Genomic DNA, 23,886 nt, shown 5'->3' with positions numbered 1-23,886 from the left:
TGTAGGGCGCCCGGGAGACGAAGGCTTTTTCAAATTATGTATTAAAATTATTCACATAACTTCCTGGGCACAGACCAAAAGCTCTTGATGAAGCCACACATTTTGGGGCAAATTCAAATCAGCAAACAAACAAACACACATCTTAGTTTGAAATTTTGTGTCCATAATTAAGGCAAATTAAATGTCAGGGTGAATAAAAACACCTCAAGTTGGGACAAGATTTCAAAGAAAAAAAACTTTTCCCCTGATTTTATTTCAAGATGTTTTACTATTACCTTTTGTCATCTTCCACTTGGACTCCTATAGAGTGGACCTCTGTAAGAGCTTTACCCTCTGCGTCAGAATCTGACAGAGTCTCTGAGCTGTCCACCTGGAGCAGAAGAAGACATAAAACACCACAGTCAGAGCGCAGAGGTATTTGCAGAAACAATTAGACAGTTTCATTTATTCATTTTTCATTTGTGGTGTTCAGATGAGAATAAAGACTTTCATAGACTGACTGGAAGATAATTAGTTGCAGCCTTATTTGGATAGAGTAAAATGTCCTCACTCACCTGCACGGCTATGGATGGCCTCCACTTTCTCCCACCACGTCCCTCGTCCTGCCCCCCAGCTTTACTCAGCACGATACTGTTCTGAGGCAGAGAGACTGACTTCCCAAGGCTGCCCCCGACCCTGCTGTCCCTCTCTCTGGCCGGCCTCGGTGGCCCCTCCAGCAAACTGTCAGCAGAGCTGCTGTGTTTGGCCCTCACCCCAACTCCAGGACCCCCTCCGTAGGGCACCAGCTCTCGTGAACCCCTGACCCCATCTAGGCTCTCTGCCGAGTTACTGTGCTGTCGGGAACGTCCAGGGCCAGTGGCGGAGTAGTATCCTCCTCTTGAGGAGCGACCCAAGGGGCCGTCAGAGCTGCCCAGGTCCACGGAGTTGCTGTGCTGCTTGGGGCGCCCGGGGCCTGAGCTCGAGGCCAACTGTCCGCTGCTCTGGAAATAGGCATCCTGGGTGGACTCGGTACTGCTCTGGGCTCGCACAGAGAGTGAAGACTTGGACATGCGAGGTGGGAGTGGGGGAGGAGCACCTTTACGATAAGGAAAGACTGAAGTGTCAGAAGAGCGGGAGAAAGGAAGACAGAGGCATAGTGGACTGTTAAGAGCAAAATGGGTATATCAACAGGGAGCAGGGGAGGTGGATACTTACAAAAAGGACAGACTGGAGAAGAAGGTAAAAGGAATGAAACAGTGAAAAGAGGGGATTTTTTTGCAGAAAAGAGGGTAAACCAATACAGAGAGAAAGACAAAAAACAACAAAATCATTAAATCATAATGGCAATGCAAGATGTAAGAGAAAGATTCATAAACACAACTAAAAAGCTCTTTTTCTTTTCACAAAAAAATCAGCTTCTGATGTGAATTTTTGTGAGAGGTAAGGAGCGACGAAGTCGCAAAGAAAGACATGACATTAGTGACGAAAGAAAACCTGGTAACACTTTCTTTGAAGGCCACATCTATAATGCATTATGAAGATATTCATAGTAAATTATAATGCATTCATAATGCGATATAAATACATTCATAAACACATATAATGCTTACTGATCCACTACAGCAAAAGTCCTAAACCATTATGGATGTGGCTTGATGATGATTTATAAGTAGCAAGGGTCTTATGGATACTCTTGACTTGTTATAAAATAGGGTTTGATTGCTGGGGCTTATAATGCATTATAAATATCTATACTCACTTACACACACACACACCAGTCAACTGTAGTACAAGGTAGATTCATTGTCATTTTTCTTAAACGTGGGTTAGGAAGGAATGAAATGAAATTTGACCCTAAATCCTCTAAATCCAATCTTTATGGCATTGAAGGAGTTGAGGAGTCCTACAGCCTGGACAATGAAGCTGCTCCGTAGTCTGGTGGTTCTGCAGCTGATACCTCTGTATCTTTTTCCAGATGGCAGCCGGGTGAACAGACTGTGGCTGGGGTGGCTGCTGACTTTCAGTATCCTTTGGGCTCTGTGCAGACACCTCACTTTACCGAGGTCAGTAATGCTCTGTAGATGGGAACCAGTGATGTTCTGGGCAGTTTAATCACCCGCTGTCGAGCACTTCTGTTCTGGGCTGTGCATGAACCATGCCAGTTTGTGCTCCTCTGTAGACGTTAACCAGAATCTTGTTCTGGAATTTAGCCCTTCTAAGTTTCCGTAGGAAGTAGAGCCTTTCCTGTGCATTTTTAACCTGGGTGATGATGTGTGATGACCAAGATAGGTTCTCAGTGATAGTAATTCCAAGGAACCCATAGCTGTTCACCTGCTCCACCTCAGCTTCACTTATATAGACAGGGGTGTGTGTCTTTGCCTCCTTCTTTCTAAAATCAACAATCAGCTCCTTGGTTTTACTGACGTTGAGCAGTAGGTTGTTCTCTGTGCATCACTCTGCAAGATTATTGAATGTAGAGGAGGTGTGACTGCAAATTCAAACTCTCTGGGGTCTGCATGTGAGGAAGTCCAGTATCCAGTTGCAGAGTGTTGCATTAAAGCCCAGAGTGTTAAGTTTCCCAATCAGCTTCATAGGAGAGATAGTATTGAATGCTGAGCTGAAGTCAACAAACAGCATCCTGCTAGTCTAGCTGTTCTTATTCTCCAGGTGAGTGAAAATTGAGTGAAGAGCAGTAGATCCTCTGTGGATCTGTTGATTCTGAAAGCATACTGATGAGGGACCAGGCTGGCAGAGATGTTGTCTTTACTGAACACATATAATGGTAACTTGTGATACAGTATGGACTGTTTCATCACACTATTTGTCATTACTACAGTTAATTGTTGATGTGTGAATAAGTGAGTATAGATATTTATAATGCATTACAAACCCCAGATGTCAACCTCTAGTTTATAACAAGTCAAGAGCATCCATAAAACCCTTGCCACTTATAAATCATTATAAGTCACACCTATAATGGTTTATGACTATTGCTATAGTGCATCAGTAAACATCATTTGTGTTTATGAGTGTATTAATAAAGCATTATGAATAAAGTAAAATTCACGATTAATGCTGTCATTATGCACTGTAGATGTGGTCTTCATAGAAAGTGTTACTGAAAACCTCTTCCCTTGAACTAACTTAACTCTGCTTCTTAGGAAGATAAAGCAATTTCCTGAGAGAAATATTAAAATGGGAGGCGCAGATTCTGTCTCTTCCTGCTCCCACATTTTTCTTCAAACATACATGCACGCGCGCACACACACACACACACACACACACACACACACACACACACACACACACACACACACACACACACAAACAAAATGACTACAAAGAGACACAAAAACTAGAAAGAGGTGCAAGATATCTACAAAGACACACAAATGACTACAAATACATGCAAATAACTACAAAGAGATGCAAAATGACTACAATAACATGCTAAATGACAACAAAAACACACAAAACAAATTAGAAGAGAAACAAAATGACTACAAACAGATGCAAAATGACTACAAGCAAAAGAAAAAACAACCACACACAAAAAAAAAATCAAGAAACACAAAATTACCACAAAGTGACACAAAACATGCCTGTGCACAGGGACCTATTGTCTCATAATCCAGCAATGATTTTATACTAGGAATGAGAAAGAGCATGATTCTAAAGACAAAACTAAAAATTACTAGAAAAAAAACATAAAAACGCATAAAATACATGTTTCAAATAAAGAATGATACAGAACAAGACAGCAAAAGAACAAGACAAAACCAGGAAGACAAACAGACAGACGGACCAACAGAAGCAACTGGAGACACTGAGCTATCATCATAATCCTAAGCACTCCTGCACCCATTATTGAGCCTGAGAAACCTGCGATCACACTGGGGTGGGTGATGGGAGAAATGAGAAACAGAGATGAAAGAGAACAAAGAGCAAGCACAATAACATACACAAGTCGATGCTTATAGCACGCATACGTATACACAAACACAAGGAAAGTTCTGCAGAACGTCTGGGTGAAAAAGTGAGATCATACAGACTGAAGGAATAGAGAAGGAAAAAATAAATAAAAATGGATGCACGCATTGCGCGCAGCTGTGCAGTGAGTTAGGGTACAGATTTTGTGTGTGTGCTTAAACTTGCTTTTGTTGAGGTAAGCAGACAACAAGCTGTCACAAAATGATTTCTCACACTGGCTGTCCTACTGAGTCTCCCACCAGGTTGCCTCCACATAAAAGACAACCACGCACCCTTTGCAGACATCGCAGACTTGTATTTATTGTTATGCCGAACCACGCACATGCACACACTCACCAGCCCCTCCCTTGATGCTTCCCTGGGGTCCCGACATGGAAAAGACAGAGAGGCAGTCGTCGTCCTGGGAACAGCCTGCCTGGATAGCGCGGACGTAGCTGTGGCTGCGAGTGCGGAACACGCCTGGAAGGTCCAGGGCCTCGACGGCTTGAGACTCCACTTCCCCGAACATGGTCTCACACACCGCTTCGAACTGGCGGTTCAATGTGTCTCCCAGCTAAAGAAGAGGGAGACGACGTAGAAGAGGGAACATGAGAGAGTTATTCCACATCCTATCAATATATACAAATGCATAATTCACACAAACAAATCCCAGCTTCTTACCTGTGAGCTGGTCAGAGAGCGGGTGTAACTCCGGGCGCGGGTGTGGGTTTTAGGTGTAGTTCGGCTATTGGGGTATGAGTCTGTGCACTGCTTACATGAGTACCTGAAATACATAACACACAGCATCAGTAATGACTGAAACAACTACAGTGTTTGACGTCACAGCTGTTCCTTACTTGCTAAAATATTCTGGCTGTGATATCCTCAGTTGTGCTATTTTTGTCAAAAACTCACTGCAGCAGCGCACATTTAGTTATCAAATAAAATGTCACTGAGTCATGCTCTATGACTATGCCAGCTGGAGTCATTTTGAGTGTTATGATGCTGCACTGCCATGTCACATGGGAAAAACTGCACTGCGTCACATCTAGACTACCATTTGTATCTTATTTGAAATCATTCTGAGTGTTTGAGTGAATGTGTTTTTCATGTTGGTTATGCAGGAGTGCAGTTAAATGTGAGCAAAACTAAGTTTTGGTTTTTGCAAGTCAAAATAAAAGTGAAATGGTTACACAGAAAGAGTGTCTCAATTTAGATGTTTGAGTGTGATAATGGATGTTTAACTGTTAAGAAAATCTCATATAGCACATGTAAAGACCAAGGTATCGAAATATATTATTGTTTTCAACAAAGCAAAGTATATGTTAGATTACAAGGCAATGAGAATCGTGTACTGTTCACTTATTTTGCCATATGTGTGTTATTGTGTGGAAGTGTGGGACAACACATAAATGAGTAACACGTAGCAATGGTTCCTAACAGAGAAAAGAGCGGTAAGAATTATTAGGTGTACCCGCAGAATATACCAACAGACTGTTTATTACATCAGGATTAATGAAATTTACAGATTTATTTGGATTTCTAAAACGATTAGTAAAGTATAGGGCAAAAATCAGAGTATTACCAGAAAATAGCCAAAAGTTTGAATTTCTGAGGATGAGGACCATAGAGGGAAATATTACTTTAAGCACCAGTTTGCACAGACTATATTAAGACAGATGTGTATTTCGGTGGTTGGCAACAAACTCTGGAATTCTCTACAGATTTTTTTTTTAGTTTTTAAATTTTTATTTTTTTTTTTTACTTTAAGAAAATGTATATATAAGGAAAAGTAATTTAACTACACAAAGCTGTTGGGTAGAATCTGTCCCCTTGTTGATAGTGACTTACCAGTATTTATTAATATATTTTTTCTATTTGAATTTACTTCAAGTATTGTTTGTTAAGTAACTGTAATTGATAGATCATCTATTTCTTTATAAACATTTTAAGAGAGGGGCAGGTAAAATAAGATTTTTTTCTTCTCCCTGTTCCTTTTTGGTCATGTAATGTTTATTAGTCGTTTAATTAATTAAAATGTGCATTAACATGAGCAGCACATACAAAAATGACATGAAATGAAATTAAATCTACCTAATTTTCCAAGGAACTTGCTTATATGAAGTTATTCATTACTGTATACTAAATGGTAGTTTTGTGTCTTTTTTTAAGACCTAATTAAACTGTGCTGATGTGATAAAAAGATTGGATTTGTAATGTTTGCACTCATGTTGCACACTAGAATGGGTATTTACATTGCATTGTGCAAAGAAGCATGTATAGCTGAGGGACATTTATATGGACACCCATTTGACCTTTGATCCATGCTGATCGATCGTCTAAAGGCATCCCTCTGGGCGATTAGGGTGGACTTCGGTGAGGCTTTTGGGCTGGTGTCAGAGTCAACACTGTCATCGTCGCCCATGGCCTTGATGTAGCTGCCGCTCCGCATTCGACGGCATGGAATCTCCCCTCCGCTGTCTGTTGCACCGCCACTGCCATATCCACCACCCCAGTCCTCTGAAGGGACCTGAGACACAATCATAGAGCATTTGCATAGTCACAGATAAGTATAAAAATAACTAGTATTAATCAACTGCAATTTATAGTGAGTACAACCATGTAGAACATATACATGGTCGAACGGTTTTAGTAAGACTTTCTGTAAATGAGTTAAACACTGTTAAATGAATTAAGTAAGTGTGCACTCTTCTTCTACACCAACTGTTAAGGGAGAAGCAATAGATCACAGTGTGAATTAATTAGTGTTGAGATATTGAAGATGTTTTCACTGCTCTGTTGGCAGCTTCTTCCCAATATCTGCTTCTAAAGTCAAAGGACTTGTCAAAACGGAAATATATTTCATATCTGAAAAATATTTCACACCTCGAACAGAAGGAGAGCGATGATTCATACATACAGTCATGGCACACGTGCACCCGGTGTGACGCCAACACACCGGCACAGAGCACTCAAGCATGCTCATGCGCACAATGAGATCACACATACACACATGCAAGTACATGGGAGATGATGCTAAAGAAATGGAGAAAGGGACAAGGGGACTTACAGAAAGAGAGAAACTCTGACAGCTGGAGAAACACTGACACAGAGAAGGAGAAACAGCGTAAGCTGGAAGCCGACAGACATAGAGCAAATAAAGCAGTGAACAAAAAAGCAGGTAGACAGGACGAGTGGACAGACAGGAAGGAGACAGACAGATGTAAAGGGTGGCAAAATGAGAAGCAGAGAAGCTGGATAACAGACTTAAGCAAGCAGAGAGCAGGAAGACAGATGGGCAGATGAATGAGAGTCTGATGAGAAAACAAAATGAAAAACACACACACAGGAACACAGTCAAGACAAGAAATGAAGAAGGGAGACAACACACAGGGAATTGATGAATCAGTGATGATATGAAACAAAAAAAATTTACATTGACAGGTTCCCTCTGTGGCCGTCATGTAAAATGTATGACATTTCATACCTATGTCATAATCCTTTCATAACTCCTTTAAATGTTACCCCTTTCTGGTCTGTTGTAGTTTTTCAGAGGAAAATTGAAGCTTTGAAATATTTCCAAAATGTCTCTGCCTGTAATACGCCCCTAAAATTCAATGATATTCCAAAACATTCCATGATTTGTGGGGAACCCGAGCAATGAAAAATAAAGAGCCAGGAAGCTGTGAAGAGAAACAATGAAACACATTACAGCTTCTGTCTTTAAAGCTGCCATAGTTTTTTTTTTAGTTTTTGGTTGCAGCAGGACAACCAAAAACTAAATGACATATTTAAATAAAAAGGCTGAAAATGTGTTAAGAAGTAATTACCTTTTAGTTCCATTTTCATTTTAGCTAGGGGTGTTTTGGCCATCTGGCATACAATACTTTCCCGGTGGGCTGATCTTCCTTTTTGACAGACTCAACTGTCTATTATTATTATTAATGTTATTAAAGAGGTAGCTAGTGCGTCATATGTTGATATGTAGAGCCGCCGACCAAGGTTCTATACTTGATGAGTTGAGATGAGAAAGTGTTTGTGTAATCTGGTGCTGGTCAGGTAGTGTACGTTCGATTTATCTGAATTTAGAAATGAATTTGATGAGATCACATTTTGTGGGCCAGAAAACCAAAACAATGAACTAAAATATGCTAAAATTTGGTAAAAATATTCTGTAGGTTAACTTGATGCCTTTCAGATTAAACATTAATTTCATGCATTCTTAACATAAAAGTAACTGACAAGTGGAGCTTTAGTTGGCATCGTAGCAGATGAAGATCAACCCTGTATAGAGAACTCTATTATTGCGGAGGACCACTCGATTCAATTTGTTAAAATGTGAGGGTACCATGACCCCACTTCTCCTCCAGTATGTTGAAGGCGTTGTACCATTAAACAGGAAGTACTGTGATAGCATCTGCTTGTGCAGAAAGCATTCGATTGCTCTGTTTTTTGCAAATTCTGTTAGGTGTGTAGTCTCACACAAGCAAGTGACCAAATAAAAACACCTACACACATTGACACACACAGTCACACACAGTCACACACACACACACACACACACACACAGACACACACACACACACACACACACACACACACACACACAGTCAAGGCCCCCGGGGTTTGGCATCCAGCTGAGTGTGTGTTTTTAAGGTCATCACTTAAAAGATGATTCAGCCTAATCTCCCGATCCCCATGGCCTTCTACTATCTCTCTCATTTTCTCCTCCTGCTCTTTCTCTGCTCCTCTCGCTCTGCCCCTTGGCTACCATCACCTCCTTTATCTCTTTTCTATCCCTCAGCTTGCTCTGCTATCTCTGTATCCCTCTACCTTGCTCTTTTGCCACTCTATCTTTGTCTCTCTCCCTCGCTGTTTCTGTCTTCATTTGACTCTGACTCCATATTCTGGTTTTTATCATTCCTTATCTATAAGACACAGGCCGAGGGAAAGAGAGGGGCTTATGGAATGGAGAGCGCCGGGTTCTGATGCCACATGTTGGGATTGGAGTTGACACCATGGGGAAGAAAAACCTTGCACATGTCCCTCCGACTCTGACCACAGTAATTCAGACTTGTGAAGATGCTTTTGTTGTTGTTGTTATTTTCACTTTGAGCTGCTTCACTTTTTCTCATGCTTTTGTGTGATAAATGTGAGTGATGACCCACTGCGGACTTGTATGCACATGTTAATGTTAAAAAATACCAATGGGTAGCTTGGTAATATGTTTTGTGTCTTTCTGACTTAAAGAGCCAGCGTGTAAGCTTTAGGGGGATTTAGAGGTATATAGCAGTGAGGACTGCAGATGGAAAACCAGCTGAAACTTCTCCCACTCGGGATTCCTTCAGTGTTCATTGTTCAGGTGCTTTTTACTGGAAGGCAAATTATCCCCAGAGGTCTCTTCCTCTCCAAAACAAACATACAAGGTGATTAAAACAGGTAAAAATACTGAATGAAGCACTCTCAAGTTACAAATCAGTGTTTATTTGATGCTTTTCGGCCCTTCAGAGAAGGGCTGCTAGCCCAGCACCTGCAACTGCGTGCTCACCTTTTTACTGATCCAGACATTCAGGAGATTTTTACCAGAAGCCAAATTATCCACAGAGGTTTTATCCTCTCCAAAACAAACCAAGCAGTTTCCTGTTACAAATCAGTGTTTCTCTGACGCTGCTTGTCTCTGAAGAGCCACCAACCAAGGTGACTGACACAAAAATGCTAATGGTCCAATCTAGAGCCAGTGTTTAATTTGTCCATTCTGGGCCACGGTAGAGACAAGGCAGGGCAACATGGTGATCTTGTAGACGAGGGCCCATTCCCTATGAAGATATAAATGTCTCATTCTAAGGTCATGAAAACACAATCCATTTCTGCCAATATATCTAGCCTTTATTCTGCACAAAGGACCTTTGAAGGCAGTCGTGAATCTAGAGAACTATTAATGAGGTGGCAAGAGAGTGGCAAAGAGACGTTTTAAGGAGTGGCAGAAACATACATATGTTTATTTCATCTAAAAAAAAAAATAACATATCATACATAAGTATCTAGATTTGCCTGGGAAAGCAGCCAAATTAAATTATTTTAACTCAGAAACTTTATATTACTGTGGCACATGAGTGGAACAGAAAAACCCAAAGTGGAAATTAAAAATCAATTGATTGTGTTTTTTCAGTTGGGGAACTTCAGCTCTTGCTACATTAACTTGCACTCCGACGTCATAGTTTCTAGCTTTTTCATTTTTGACAAGCCACAAGTTTTCATATATTTCTAATTAGACTGTCCAAAACTTGGATGCAGCTGGGCTGCAGAGGCATTTTTTAGGAGTGGCAAGGCATTTTTCATGTAACTGGTAGATCTGCCCTTGCTCACAGGAGAAGTAATCGCATATCTGAAATGTTCTGTATTTACACTGAATGCTTTATGTTTCTGTTCTGAGGAATAACACTGTCTTCCTTGTTTAAGACTATTACATCCATAACTCATTTTTGCAATGCAAATACATGAACACAAGTTAGCAAACTTGGCGATACTGTTGTTTATAAGGTTGTACCCAACTCACAGTTATGACAGTGGATTCAGATTTGGCTGTTCAATTCTAATATTTGATGATGAGTTGGGTTTCCAATACAAAGTTTGAAGGTTTAAGGCATTTATATCTACATAAGGAATGGCTCCTTGTTTACGAAGAACAACATGTTGCTTCTCCATGTTTCTACAGTAGCCCAGAATGTCAAACCGCATGCTGGCTCCAGATACGGCCATTCACGTTATCACGTTGACCAATATAGTTAGAAGCCCATCTACACTGAACAGGGTCGGAGTTGTACTGTTTGTAATGTGAAAGTACTTTATTAAGTGTTTCTGGTGGTTTAAATCACCTGATCGGTTTGTTTTGGAGAGGAAGTAACTTTTGTGGATTATTTGGCTTCTGGTGAAAACCTCTTGAACGAATGTCTTAAGTCACTGGAGAAAACAATTGACCCTGTGTTGGACTAGCAGCCTGCAGCATCATGGCAAAGTGAGAGGGGAATACATGGATTCTTGATCTGAAACTGCTCTATTCAGTTTTGTAAACTTAAAATCACCAGGTCTTTGTTTTGGAAAGCAAGAGACCCCTACGGATGATTTAGCTCATGGTCAAAAACCTCCTGGACATCTAAATCAAAGGTGAACCAGGCTAACTCCTGAGAGAAAGGGAGTGAGTGTGTTATGGGCGAGCAGCTTGTCCCTGAGATGCCAAACTGTGTCATGGATTGACTGTTTCATTTGGTGCTTTAATCAGCTGGTTTGTTTGTTTTAGTGAGGAAGGAACAATGAAAAGTGAAGGAATTCTAGCCGGGAGAAGTTTAAGCTGGTTTCAATCTGCAATCTTCACCACTGGATGCCACCAAATCCCCTAAATCCCGTAAATTTTACTTTTTTTCACATCACCTTTGGTCAGTTATTAAACGCCTATCCTTACAAACTCTGACTACACTTGTCTGGCAGCAAACATCCTCCAAAGAACAAGTCTTAAGTTTAGAGCTGTTGCTTTCGTTTAGGACCTGTGCTGCTGTTGGTCCTGAGGTCGAGTTCCACTGGAGTCGACCTAAACAGCTCCATATCTGCAGCTCCAGAAGGCTGTCTGCTCTGAAGCCGCAGAGCAACCTGGCTGACTTCATCAAATCGAAGTGCAGCACAAATTCACTCACTCCACACATTGTCCCCCTCCCTTTTCAGAAAACTGAAAGTGATGCCTGTAGATATGGGAGAAGCTGCAGTGGTTAAGTTCATTTTGTGTCCTAAGGTGTGTATGTGATGGTAGCCTGAAGCACAGAGGCAAATTGTTTGGGGTTTTGTCCTTTGAAACACTAGCACACACAACCCTCGGTCTCTTCTATCAGGAGACCTCAGCTGTGTCTAAAGGATGAGAGTTGGAAAAACACCAGGGACCCCTGTGGCTACCTGCTGTTTCCGTAGAAACACAGCCTGCATGGCAGCTCTACCTTCGCACAGCTGGAGATTCGTGTGTGTGTGTGTGTGTGTGTGTTTGTGCTCTTTCAGCTGACTTCATAGGTGCACTGTAAGAGCCATTAGCGTTTCATTTTAGGGGAAATCATGTATACAAAATGAGACAAAGGGGAAGAGGGAACAGTGCTGGATTCGGAGATCAAGTGTGGTGACCGAAGACAGAGTGTTAGGAGAGACATTAAATATCTGCGTGGGGGACAATCACTGTTTAATGACAGTCCATGTGGTCTCCCAGGTGGACATTAAACCCTTTGAGTATGCACTGTGATGTGACGTCACATCACAGTGCATACTCAAAGTCCCATTTTTGTTTGTATGCTTCTCAGATTTTTTGACATTTCTTGGCTTTTTGGACATGTCTCAAATTTGGGGAAGTTTTTAGCATTTGAGATGTTTCTAGGATTTTCTAGGATTTCAGGACCTTTCTAGGGTTTTAGGACATTAGGGGCTTAGCAAGGACCTCTGTTGAGGGTCTTGATAAACGAGGCCTATACCGTTTAATGTACTTTGCCACCTTATGTATTCTAAAAATACAAAAACACTTTCCAGTGTGAATCACTTTATTTTTTTTGTGACTTAGATGACTAAATGTTTGGAGGGCCACCGGGCACCCTATCAGAAGCCAGAGTATCAGTGTGTCGGGGACACACTGTTTAAATGTATGTCACCGATATCCTATATTTCCATTGCAAAAAAAATGCAAAATCATTGGTTGACATGCAAATGAACACAAACCTGTAGGTAGTGAAAGGTCCTCTCCTTCAGCTTACTCTCCATGGGCACAAGGGCTTTTTCATAGCCTCCTCCTCTGGTGGAGGGGTACACCTCCCTGGCCTGACTCACTGTCATGGCTGACCAGGTGCTCCTTTTCAGGGAGTGGCCATGATGCCCGTGGTGCCCCCCTCCTTCGCTCCCGGCCAGAGCCATTGTGGTACAGGCCATGCACTCCCCAGGTCCTGGCCCACCACCACGCTCCTTGGGCCTCTTCATGGTGAGCTCCTGGATGGCTGCATCCAGACTCTCGTGTCCACTGGGATACCCCCGCCTGCCCCCGCTGACCAGAAAGCTGCTGTCGCTGTCCAGGTTGTCATCAGAGCTCCACCAGCCGGCTGTCCTGCTCCTATGGCGCCTACCTGACTCGTGCCTCGAGTCTCCGCTCTTGCTACGTTCTCGAGACTTGTTTCTCCGGGTAGAGCGGGGCTGGTGACCTGAATAGTGGCCTCCGCCGTCCTCTCCTCCACTCCTGTGGCCTCCTCCTCTCTCACCACGGTAGTCCCCACCTCCTCTTGTGCCGTTATACTCTCGTTTGGTTGGTGCCTCCAGGGAATGGGACTTGGCAAAGAGGCGCTGCACAGAGTTGACCAGGTGACGGATACGTGAGGGGCTCTCGCTACGCGGCTCAGCACCCCCACTAGCTGTGCGCTGGTACTGCAGTGTATGGAAGCCATCTGGATGAAAGGGCACCTGCTTCTCAAACTGGTCCATCAGGTTTGGGGGAATGCGGTGCATCTTCCCTCCGTGGCCTGAGGACAGGCACTCTTCGCAAGAGTCAAACGACTGGAGAGGTGGGTGCTGGCTGGGGTGGGAGCGCGGGAAGGTTCCCCCTCCAGAATGGCTATGGGAGTGGGAGTGGGAATGGTGCCTCTCCAGCGCCAATGCCTCAGCTGCACCAGGAGGATAATAGTGGCCGTCGCTGTGACCCTGGTAGTAGTCTCTGCCTGGGCCATCACAGTCCTCAGGAGTGCAGTGGCAGGTGCCTCCTCCGCCACCACCGGAGGAATGCTGGGACATGCTACGGCTGACATGGTACCCTTTCACAGGCGCCGGGGCGTGGTGGGCCGTCCGGGCCGAAAGGGGGCGCTGTGGGCGTGACAGGGCTGCACCGGTCTCACCTAAGGGCACAAAAAAGAGAAAAAATTTAGATCTTGTATCTGCAGGAGACAGGAGTGAACATACCGTGTTTATGCATAATAATAGAATTCTTACCAAATAATTGAATCAAGAGTTCAGTCTTGCAATCAGTAATATTGAACTGTCTCATTACACAGAATAACTGTGAGAATATGAGTAAGTGTAGCTGATCACTGCACTAACTCTTCTATTACCTTAATATCTGCTGAGATTTGAAGCTTTTTAAACAGGAAAAATTAAATGAAAACCTTACTGCATACTTTTGTTGCCTTAAACCAGAGATGTCCAAATGTTTTTGAATGGGGTCAGATAGGTTAATGTGAAAAATACCTATCAAATAGATGAAATAAAAGAAAGAAAGAAAGCAACAAGACAAACGCAACTGTTTCATTGTTTAGTGTTAAAGTGTTCAAGTGCCACATGTAGTATAATTTGAAAGTCAAGCTGAGGCCATGTAAAAGTGGTTCAAGGGACACAGTTGGTTCCTGGGCTGGTCTTTAGACATGCCTGCCTTAAGGAATTAAACCGAAAAACAAAGATTTTACGTTTTTTTTTAAAAAAGAGACTGCATGCAGATATAAAACATGTTATCAGTCTGGCATGAAAAAATACCCAGTTTTGCTGTCTATAGCAAATTCCCCATTCATGACAACTGTACACGGGGTGAATTCTTATATCACTGGTTTAAATTTGATTAAGACTTAAAATTACACATAATTAAGGGTGGTCCGCTTTAGCTGACAGGCCAATAGTGTCCTCGGCTTTTGATCAGATCCACCACTTGCTCCTCCAAAGCTCCAGCCTCTCGCCCAAATATGGTCACTACTGGCTCCAAAAAACCAAGATGGTGGCAGACAAAATGCCAAACTTGAGGCTTCAAAACATGACTCCACAAATCAATAGGTGACGTCACTGTAGCTACGCCCATTATTTTTAGTCTATGCATTGAACGGGCGGGATCTGTACATTTCCCATGACAGTGTAAGTTTATTTTGAAAATACACAATACACACAACAAGTGTAAATTGACACTCCTTTCCTGAATGTCCAAAACAGACGCTTGAGGGGTTACTAGAGCGTCATAGTTTGATGTGTAGGGCAACTGACAAAACACTGGCTGTTGATGAGATGAAAGTGAGAATGTGATGGGCTATAACGTGACAAAACAGTGGTACATTCCTTTAAAAATATGATTCAGACTGCATACAGGTTTGAGTAACTTATTTGATGTCTGCACTGTATATGTCTGTGTGAGACAAAAAGGTGGGATGTGTAGTGAAGTGTAATTCATGTTATGACTTTCCATATGAATCTCAACAAAAAGAAATAAACTTTGTAGATTGATGTCCAGATTGTTTTCTGTCTTCTATCAAGTGGCCTGTTAAATTGAAAGAGAAAACAATGTTTTCTTTTCTCTTATTCTGATTAACATTTTTATTGATGCTGCACTTCATTCTTTTTTACCCAACCAAAGACAAACAGTGCAATAGTGAGCATTCATCCTGCGGGCTGCAATAAGGGGGCCACAGACAGCTTTCTTCTCCTCATTCATCTCAGAGGCTGCTGGGCTGATAAATCAAGAATATTAGCCTTTCTTTCTTTCTCACAATGTCTCTCCAGTTTCTGCCTCGCTCTCCCATTTAGCACCTCCCGCTACTCTCTCCTGTTTATCGTTATATTCATCAGCCCGGCGCTTCTTGTTGTCTGTCTCTTTTTCCTCCATCCATGTCCGCGGGGAGTCTCAGAGCATTCACATGATTTACAGCTGAGGAAAACAGTGCGTTTATCGATCACCTGCAACCTAATGCAGGGGAGATATAGAGCGTCGGCAGGCATCCAAAGCAAATTCACAAACCCCCATGCTATCAATTACAGAGCAAATTCACTGTTTGAGTATCTGAACATTAACATGATTCACAATATCCAGGTGACCCTGCAGACTCTAACCCTTTTGTGTTGCTTCCAAAGGATAAAAAGTGCAGAAGAGGATGGGATCATCTCCACAAAACAAATGCAGGAAATGAAATCAATACACCTTGCCAAGCTGCAGCAACAATGTTGCACAATGTAAACCTTATCTCCCACACACTCTGGTTGCTGTAAGTAAAAGTAAACAGAATGGAAACAGCCTGTCTTTGTATTGCCTTTCTTTTCAGCACATGGATAAACACTGAGATTACATTCCAAATGTGGTAATCATGTATTTTATTGGACTGGCATTAATTGCTGCTGCTGCTGTAATCTCATCCTCTATTAACCATGTTCTCCGCTAACTATATAATGAAGCAAGGGCGGGAAGCCTCTTTATAATGCACATGAGCATTTCCCGTCATTTCTAGATTTGATTAAATTGAGATGAAATTAGTCAATGAAAGCCGAGAATCGAGCCGCTCTGCTGGATGGGATTCACTGAGCTCCTGCGAGTCTATTTGTGCTCGTGTTTGCCCGCTCTCACACAGAGATGAGAGATAGGGCACAGATGCTGGGATAATCATTAAATAGAGCGTGGCCTGTTTGCCTTGATTGGCTGAATGAGAGCCGCCACCCAGGAAGCACATCCACATCCAGCCGTGTCATTGGTGTAGCCGTGACGACCGGGCCTAGCCAAGTCAGCGTCCCACCGTGGACAGATTTCTGACAGCCATGGCACCTGTGTGGATGTGACTGTGTCTAGTTTGTAGGCTACACGTGGATAGGTCCAAAAGGGGGGTTAGGGGGGCTATTGCTTTGGCTTTAAAATAAAATATTGAAAGTGGCCAAAATGCTGATTTCTGACAATATGAAAAAATAATTATTTTTTTAAATCGACAATATGTACAAAACATCTGTGAAATGACACAGCACAGGTAACAAGGTATGTACGAATATAACTGACAGAAATTAAACAGATAAACTAATGACAAAATAAATGAGTAAATATATGAATATAAATTTATAAATAAAGGTAAACTGGAGCTATAGCCATACAGAAAAAGAGGTATATTCAGTCAGAGGATTCGAGAAGGAAAGATGCATAATTTTCCAAAAAAAAGTGGATCTAGTAAAAGTGATATCTGTTTTCTGCCAAATTAGACTTTAACCCTCATATTTACATAGTTTTCAACTTGCCTTCACACCACAACAGCATATTCAAAATTCCTGAAATTCAGCTTTTGCCCTTGGTGTGTGACCCCAAGATTTGCAGTGCCCCCATCTAGTCGCTCCTTTGAAAAATTTCTGGTGGCACCACCGGCTAGGATGCTCTTAAACGCATCACAGTTGAAAAAGTGTATCTACTAGCAACGGCAGGCAAGCCAGCCAACTGCTGTCAACCCCTGTTATGAAGTTTAGAAATAGTTTCTTTGAGTATTTAAAAAAAACAAAACAATTTTATTATTTTAGAAAACTAGAGAAATATGCAGAATAACTGCTGTATGATTATGGATTCTATTTCCTTGCAAGACAGTGAGGAAAAAAATCTAATTTCAGTGAAGCTTCAAAATTCTTAGAAATACAGACAAAAAAATAAAGATGAATATGTCAACTGATTATTTGTGGTTGATATTTTTTGCAGTGTGTCATGCCTGCATGTGTGTGTCCCCATCTATGAATAGACAGCAAAGTGAGCAGCGCCGCTCTGCCTGGAGCCGTAAATTAAAGCATGTTCTGTTTATTATGAAGTCTTTGGCTTTGGAGCAGTCTGCCGGCTAGGAGCTGTCAGTCACAGTGACACGCACGCACATACCCAAATGTGTGGTTGCCCTCGCAACACATTAAAAAAAAAGACAAGACCAATCTGCAGACAGACAACTGAAAAGATAGAGGTAGAAAAGAAGCAGCCGAATGTTGGCTGTCTCTTTCCTTTTATTTCCTTCAGTCTATCCATCTCTCCACATGTCTCCCTCTCCTCTCAGTCTCTCCTCCTGACCTATTTCTATCCATCCCCCAGTCATGTCTCTTCCTCCCTATGCTCTCCTCCTTTCTTTGTATTTTTTTAACCTGTCAGTCCGTCTGGCTATCTGCCTGTCAGCACTTCACTGTGTTGAGTTAATTACAAAGTTTATTTCCATTCTTCATCTCTTGGCCCCCACTGATCTCTCTGTCATCTATCAGTGTTCTCTCTTCTTCATTTCTTGTTAGATAATTGGGATATTACGTAATTTTGTACACACATTTTATTCACCAAACAATAGGTGCTTCTTTTGTTCTGTGTGTTTTCAGTGAGCTTTCAAATCTGTACGTACTGCAGACTTTGATTTGACCCTACCTGCTTCTTTCTCTTTTGCGCTCCACATCTTTTTGTTTTCTGTCTATATTTTCATTCCTGTTTGGTAACCCCCCACCCCACCCCCTCCTGTCTGTGTAGGCAGAACTATTCTGTAGCTGCTCAGTAGGGAGTTGGAGCTGTACAACACGCTGTCATTGTTTAACACCACTTGGCATCAACTTGATTGTTACAGAGGCTTCAGTCTGGAGCTGCTTCATTTTAAATATTCATGCGATCATGCCAGTTGCTCTGACCCACTTTGCTAACATCTGAGCGCCCGCTCTCTGCCATCTCTGTGAGTTGTGGGTCAAAGTGGGTTTCACGTCAGCAAGATAATGTAAATTCAACAGCTGAAATACCAGAAATGGTACATGCATTATGAAATATCATCTCTCTCATGAAGCAAATGTTTGTTGTCCATCTTGAGGCAGGATAGCTCAGAAATGCCCTACAGATTTTCATGAAGTTACTACTGTGTCCATGAACAGATTTATGCTTCCTGCAGTGATTCAGTTGGTGGGTGTCACTCAGTAGAGAGAAAGTAGTTCCTGCACAAAATTGCTGACCACAAAGTCTGTGGATATCTTGAGTAACCGGATCATGATTTCTGGAAAGAGAAATTGCTGCTGAGTTTTTCACATGTATTTATTTTGGTACTTTGAGCACCACAAGCCAAGTGCCATGTAAAACCTCTGTATGTGGGGTGCCACTCTATCCACTGAGCCACCAGGTGCCCCTGCTATGTACTTTTGATTTGGGGTGAACTGTCCCTTTAAAGGAATAGTTCAACATTTTGGGAATGCTTATTTCCTCTCTTGCTAACAGTTAGATGAGAAAATTGACAACATTGTCATAGTTGTACGGTAAACAAAAAGAATACAGCCAGCAGCTCAGCACTTATCATCCAAACAAATACCAAAGTCATCGGTCACTTCTCAAAACTCTCAGGAAGACAGTGATTGACAGTAACAGTATTTATACCAAACGGTTAAACTATTCGCATATACTGAACATACATAAAATGTCATGAATTACTTGTGCTACTTTAAATGGGGTTTTACTTTTCTACCATATGTGAGACAATAACAGACAATCATTTGGATAAGGCAGCCACAGTCTTGGCTTCTATTGAAATGGGATAACGCTGCAAGGCATCGAGTATTGTGTGCCTAAAAACTGGCTTTGTTTGACTGCAGATACAATGAATGAAGCCACAGTGTGGTCAGGGCCAGATATGTCAACTCATTTGAGAACACGAGAAGTGGAACTGCACCGAGCCCTTATAGAATTGTCGTCAGACAATGGGAAAGTTTTCATTAGTCTGGTATCTGTCTACATGTGGCAGTACAGTAGACTTCAAAGATGCTATTAACCACTGGAGCTGTAGACACCCATAATAGAGAGTGGGACAGACAATAGTGAAACATATAAAAATGGGAATGGAAATAATAGGGGATTGGCTCAGCTGTGTTGGCCTGCACTTCCTTCTCCGCCAGCCAGAGAGACATGCATGCTGGGAAACTGGCAGAAGGACTGATTTGCTCTTCTCAGCTTTCAGCCATGAATGATCTATTTTCATTTTTCCACTGCCTCCTCTCTTACTCACACACACACAGACACACACCATGCCACACGCACTTCTCTGGCAGCCGGGCCACTGCCGTGGCTAACCCATTGTGATCCAGAAAGAATCAAGGATGATAGGAAAGATGGAACATTTCAAGGATGACCCGCGGAGGAAGACCCGTAAAATATGACTGCAGCGCCAGGCCGGGCGGCTGCAGCATGTCAGCTCTGTGCATACAGAGAGGGAGTCCAATGTGGAATAAGTGGAAAGAAATATAAAGACTAGATATAACGCCACACAGTTGTATGCCTCTGCGCACCAGTTAAGTTGCAGTTACAGTTTACCTCAATGTCGATAATAAATTTAAAAAAAAACATGGATGCTGCACACACATCTTCTCCCTGGAAACACAGAAGATCTATACAATCAGCAAAGTTTCAAGGTGGATTCCCAAGGTTCTTGATTTATGGCCAAAAACATGTTTCATGGCGTCACTTTGACCTTGACCTTTGACCTTCGACCACCAGATTTTAATCAGTTTATTCTTGAGTCCAAGTGAATGCTTCTGCCAAACTTAAAGAAATTGCCTCAAGGTGTTCTTGAAATATCACTTTCACAAGAATGAGACAAATGCAAGGTTACCATGACCTTCACCAACAAAATCTAATCAGTTCATCATCGACACCACTCAATTGTTTTTGCAAAATTTGAATACTCTCAAGGTGTTCTTAAGGTATCGGGTTCACATAATTGGTACAAATGCCAGGTGAGCATGACCTTGACCTTTGACCACCAGAATCTTATCAGCTAATCCTTGAGTCTGTTCGGACGTTTGTGCCAAATTTGAAGAAATTCCTTTCAGGCGTTCTTGAGATACAAGAATGAAACTGACAAGGGCACAGTAACCTTAACCTTTGACCACCAAAATCTAATCAGCAGATCATTGAGTCCATGTGAATGTTTGGGTCAAATTTACAAAAATTCCCTCATGGTTTTCTTCTTGTATTTACAAGAATGTGCCAGATGGATGGACAACCCAGAAACATAATGCCTCTGGCCTCTGCAATCGCTGGTATAGAGGCATAAAAACATAATAGCTTAGGTTTTTAAAAGTACCAGACACCCTATCGGCCTGGAACACACATTTATATCTCTTTTGTATGGTATTGTAGCCGCACCCTTTCAGGTGGGAACTGACAAGAGTTAATATACAAATGGTGGTGCAGATGGGTACCCTGCACCTCTAATCTCACATGCATGTGAACTCACACACACGCTGGATATAAAAATAGGTGTTGGTGAAGATGGCTGAAAACTGACTGCGTGAGATGCCTATGAGGAGTGGAAAAGAGTAAGAGGGGACAAAATATGTAGTAGAAATGCAGAAAAAAAAAGATGGAGAGGAAATGCTGAAGAGAGAGGCAGAGAGAGTGTTAGAGTGAATGTGTGTGAGAGAGCGAGATGATGGCCACAACACAGGGGAAATATGCTCCCATCATAAGGGCAAAATTGAAGAGTGCCTAGGGGGCAATTCCTCTATCTTTCTCTCCTAGTCTCCTCCTCCTCTTGCCCTGTTTTTCCATCTCTCATCCTTCCCACATTCTATTGTACATCCTGCTTGTTCCATCATAATCTTACTCAAGTCCTTCACTTTTACTCCTCTTGCAACACATGTTAACAAAAACAACCATTGAGGATTTTTTAATTAAGTGATGTGCGGTAGTTAAACGATTCTGAACCCATTCAGTTTACAGGACTTGTAAGGTCGGCACAACAATCTTTTTTAAAAATTAAGTTCAAATAAAAGACTTTATTTTTCATAAGGGATTTTAGTTTTGGTGGCTGCACATAATCCAGACCAAAACACACAATCAAGTAAATTTGAAACATATCCATTCATCATTCAGTCCAACTGAACACTGTGCCAAATTTAAAGAAATTCCATTATGAAATTTTGAGATATTGTGTTCAAAAGAACGAGAAGGATGTAAGGTCACAGTGACCACAGTAACCAAAATGTAATCAGTTAATTCTTGACAAGCCAAAAACATACTGCCTCCAATCATGGCTATTGCTGGCATGGAGGCCAATGACTTCAATTTCCTTTATATCCATACAGGACAATAATAATCCCTTTGAGATAACACCAATATATACAGTATACTGCTCTGCAAACTGTTGCAAGTAGCAGCTTTGAAAAATTCAGGTCTTCAAACCTAAATGGCAAAATACGACATTTTTCATGGCTTTCAATATGATGTCTGATTAAGCACCGCTGTCATGCCATCTTTATTAATACCACATAAAAATCAATTTAATACATGTTTTACAATCATACCGTCCAAAGAAGGAAAGTATGATGAAAAAACAACAGAGATGATTTGGCCCAGAAATGGTGCTTCCCAGAAGGCTGAAGGCTGAATTGCAAGGTGCCATCCGGCGGCGTATAATAACAACATGACCAGTGCTGTCCAGCTGTATTGTCAACTAATGAGTATTATGCGCACACGAAAGGTACCTTTTTATGAGCTCTTTTGCCAAAAGCACTGACAAAGCTGCAGTATTTAACAAATTTGAAATGAATATTGGCACTCTAGTTTAAAAAAAAAAACACCTTATCAGAAAACTGCAGAGCATGAAAACCATGTTTGACCAAGAATATCAAGAAGTGAATGGGATGTGATTAAATTTCCTCAAGTGAAACAGAACTTGAATTTTCTTCTTTTCTATTCTTGCATACGATGGAATCAAACTAATATCAAAATGGATTTCCTTGTCTTCAGTGTGCATGATGAAGAATCACATTAAGCATTAAGCTGTATGTTTACGTCTCTGAAAACAACCCGAGAAGGCTTCTGACTGTGACTTAATGAGAGGGAAAATACCAACACCACTTAGCAGAGTCGCTTGTAATTGGCCAACATTTCCCCTCTCTTCCTCGGATAACGTGGGAAGACACTAGATAGAAGACGGGGTTTAACTGAGATAAATGAGAGACTAGCAGGACAGGCTCATTCAGGGCCAGTCATTAGACATTAGGCCTTGACTTTCTGTAGGGGTTCAGCATATACACAGTCACACACACTGTAGTGTTCATGCCCTTATGTGGCATCACCTTACGTGTCTGTAACACACTGAGGTGGAGTGTATATATCCTCCTCTCCTTCTTATTTGCCATTTCCTTCTCTCTCTTCCTACATCCACATCATCATCTCCTCAGCTCTTTACTTGTCACTTCACAATCTTCTTTCCTTCGCTGTGTCTATCCCTCGCTCCCTCTCTCTCTCCACATCTCTCTAGTCGCTCGTGTTGTGTTGTATTACAAACTCTCCTGACAGAAAATCAAAGGTAGATGCAGAAACCACAGCTCAGAGGAGAATCAAGACACAGATACTGGCACACACACACACATAGAACAGCAGCTCGAAGTGTTTTCCCACTGTCATAAAGTTTGGTCGCCTTAAAGTGTCAACGAATGTGCAATGGTCTTTAAACCCTTCTGTTTTTTTTACCTGACTGTGCTGTTTAACTTGGAATTCATCAGTGCTAGATTTTTAGAGGGACTGAGGGACTGAGCAAATTGGCTTGAATTTTTTTAAAAACATTGGAAGAGGGTGGCAAGCAACAAGAACTTAGCAAGAAATGGTCCAAAAAAGCAAGCAAGAAATTAGTAAAAAGTTTTTTTTTTTTAATTACATGAAAATAAGCAAAAAAGGCAAACCAAAATACAAGAAAACAGAAAAAAACAGACAAAAACAAGAAATTGGCCTCAAGCAATCAAGCAAACTGATGTCGATCCAGGTGTTAAAGGATTAAATGACTGTTTATGCTTACTGTAAAGTGCCAGCCTCTCTTGGCTGTATAATTATGACAGGAGCAAAAGAGACAGTCAGCTGTAGTATGGAGAGAAAGTCCTCTTTGGGTGGGTGGAAACCAAATGCAGTGTTAACTTATTTTAACCAAAGATGGCTGTTCTAATTGAGGTTTTCCTAAACCAATCCAATTGTTTTTTTGTGCCTAACCCTGCCAAAAGTGAGAGTGAAATCTGACAAAACTGTTACTGTTTCACAATGTTCGCAGGTAAACAGTCATTCAATTGGCTTAAAAATGGCCTTTGAACCTAATAGTAGGTATGGTAGGCCCCTTCTAACCTTCTGTTAGGCTAAAAACAAATAACGTCCATTTAAGATGATAACATTCAAACTGT

At 41.7% G+C, this 23,886-nt stretch overlaps 1 protein-coding gene across 2 annotated transcripts in view; it reads right to left on the bottom strand.

Moving 5' to 3' along the window:
- The window catches only part of dlgap3 (discs, large (Drosophila) homolog-associated protein 3), a 137,215-nt gene that overhangs the window by 6,565 nt on the left and 106,764 nt on the right, over window positions 1-23,886 (bottom strand). For both annotated transcript variants that reach the window (XM_042506686.2, XM_088090574.1), the window contains 6 exons: window positions 12,691-13,847; window positions 6,264-6,478; window positions 4,630-4,732; window positions 4,306-4,522; window positions 555-1,093; window positions 276-370 (listed from right to left, as the gene is read on the bottom strand). In XM_042506686.2, the coding sequence (XP_042362620.2) occupies window positions 276-370; window positions 555-1,093; window positions 4,306-4,522; window positions 4,630-4,732; window positions 6,264-6,478; window positions 12,691-13,746 (2,225 nt within the window). In that variant the 5' untranslated portion in view covers window positions 13,747-13,847. The remainder of the gene's footprint in view (window positions 1-275; window positions 371-554; window positions 1,094-4,305; window positions 4,523-4,629; window positions 4,733-6,263; window positions 6,479-12,690; window positions 13,848-23,886) is intronic.

The sequence above is a fragment of the Plectropomus leopardus genome, chromosome 17 (assembly GCF_026936395.1).
Source record: "Plectropomus leopardus strain MGB_pleo_1.0 chromosome 17, ASM2693639v1, whole genome shotgun sequence".
NCBI lineage: Eukaryota > Metazoa > Chordata > Actinopteri > Perciformes > Serranidae > Plectropomus > Plectropomus leopardus.
This window is presented reverse-complemented; position numbering and strand designations above follow the sequence as displayed.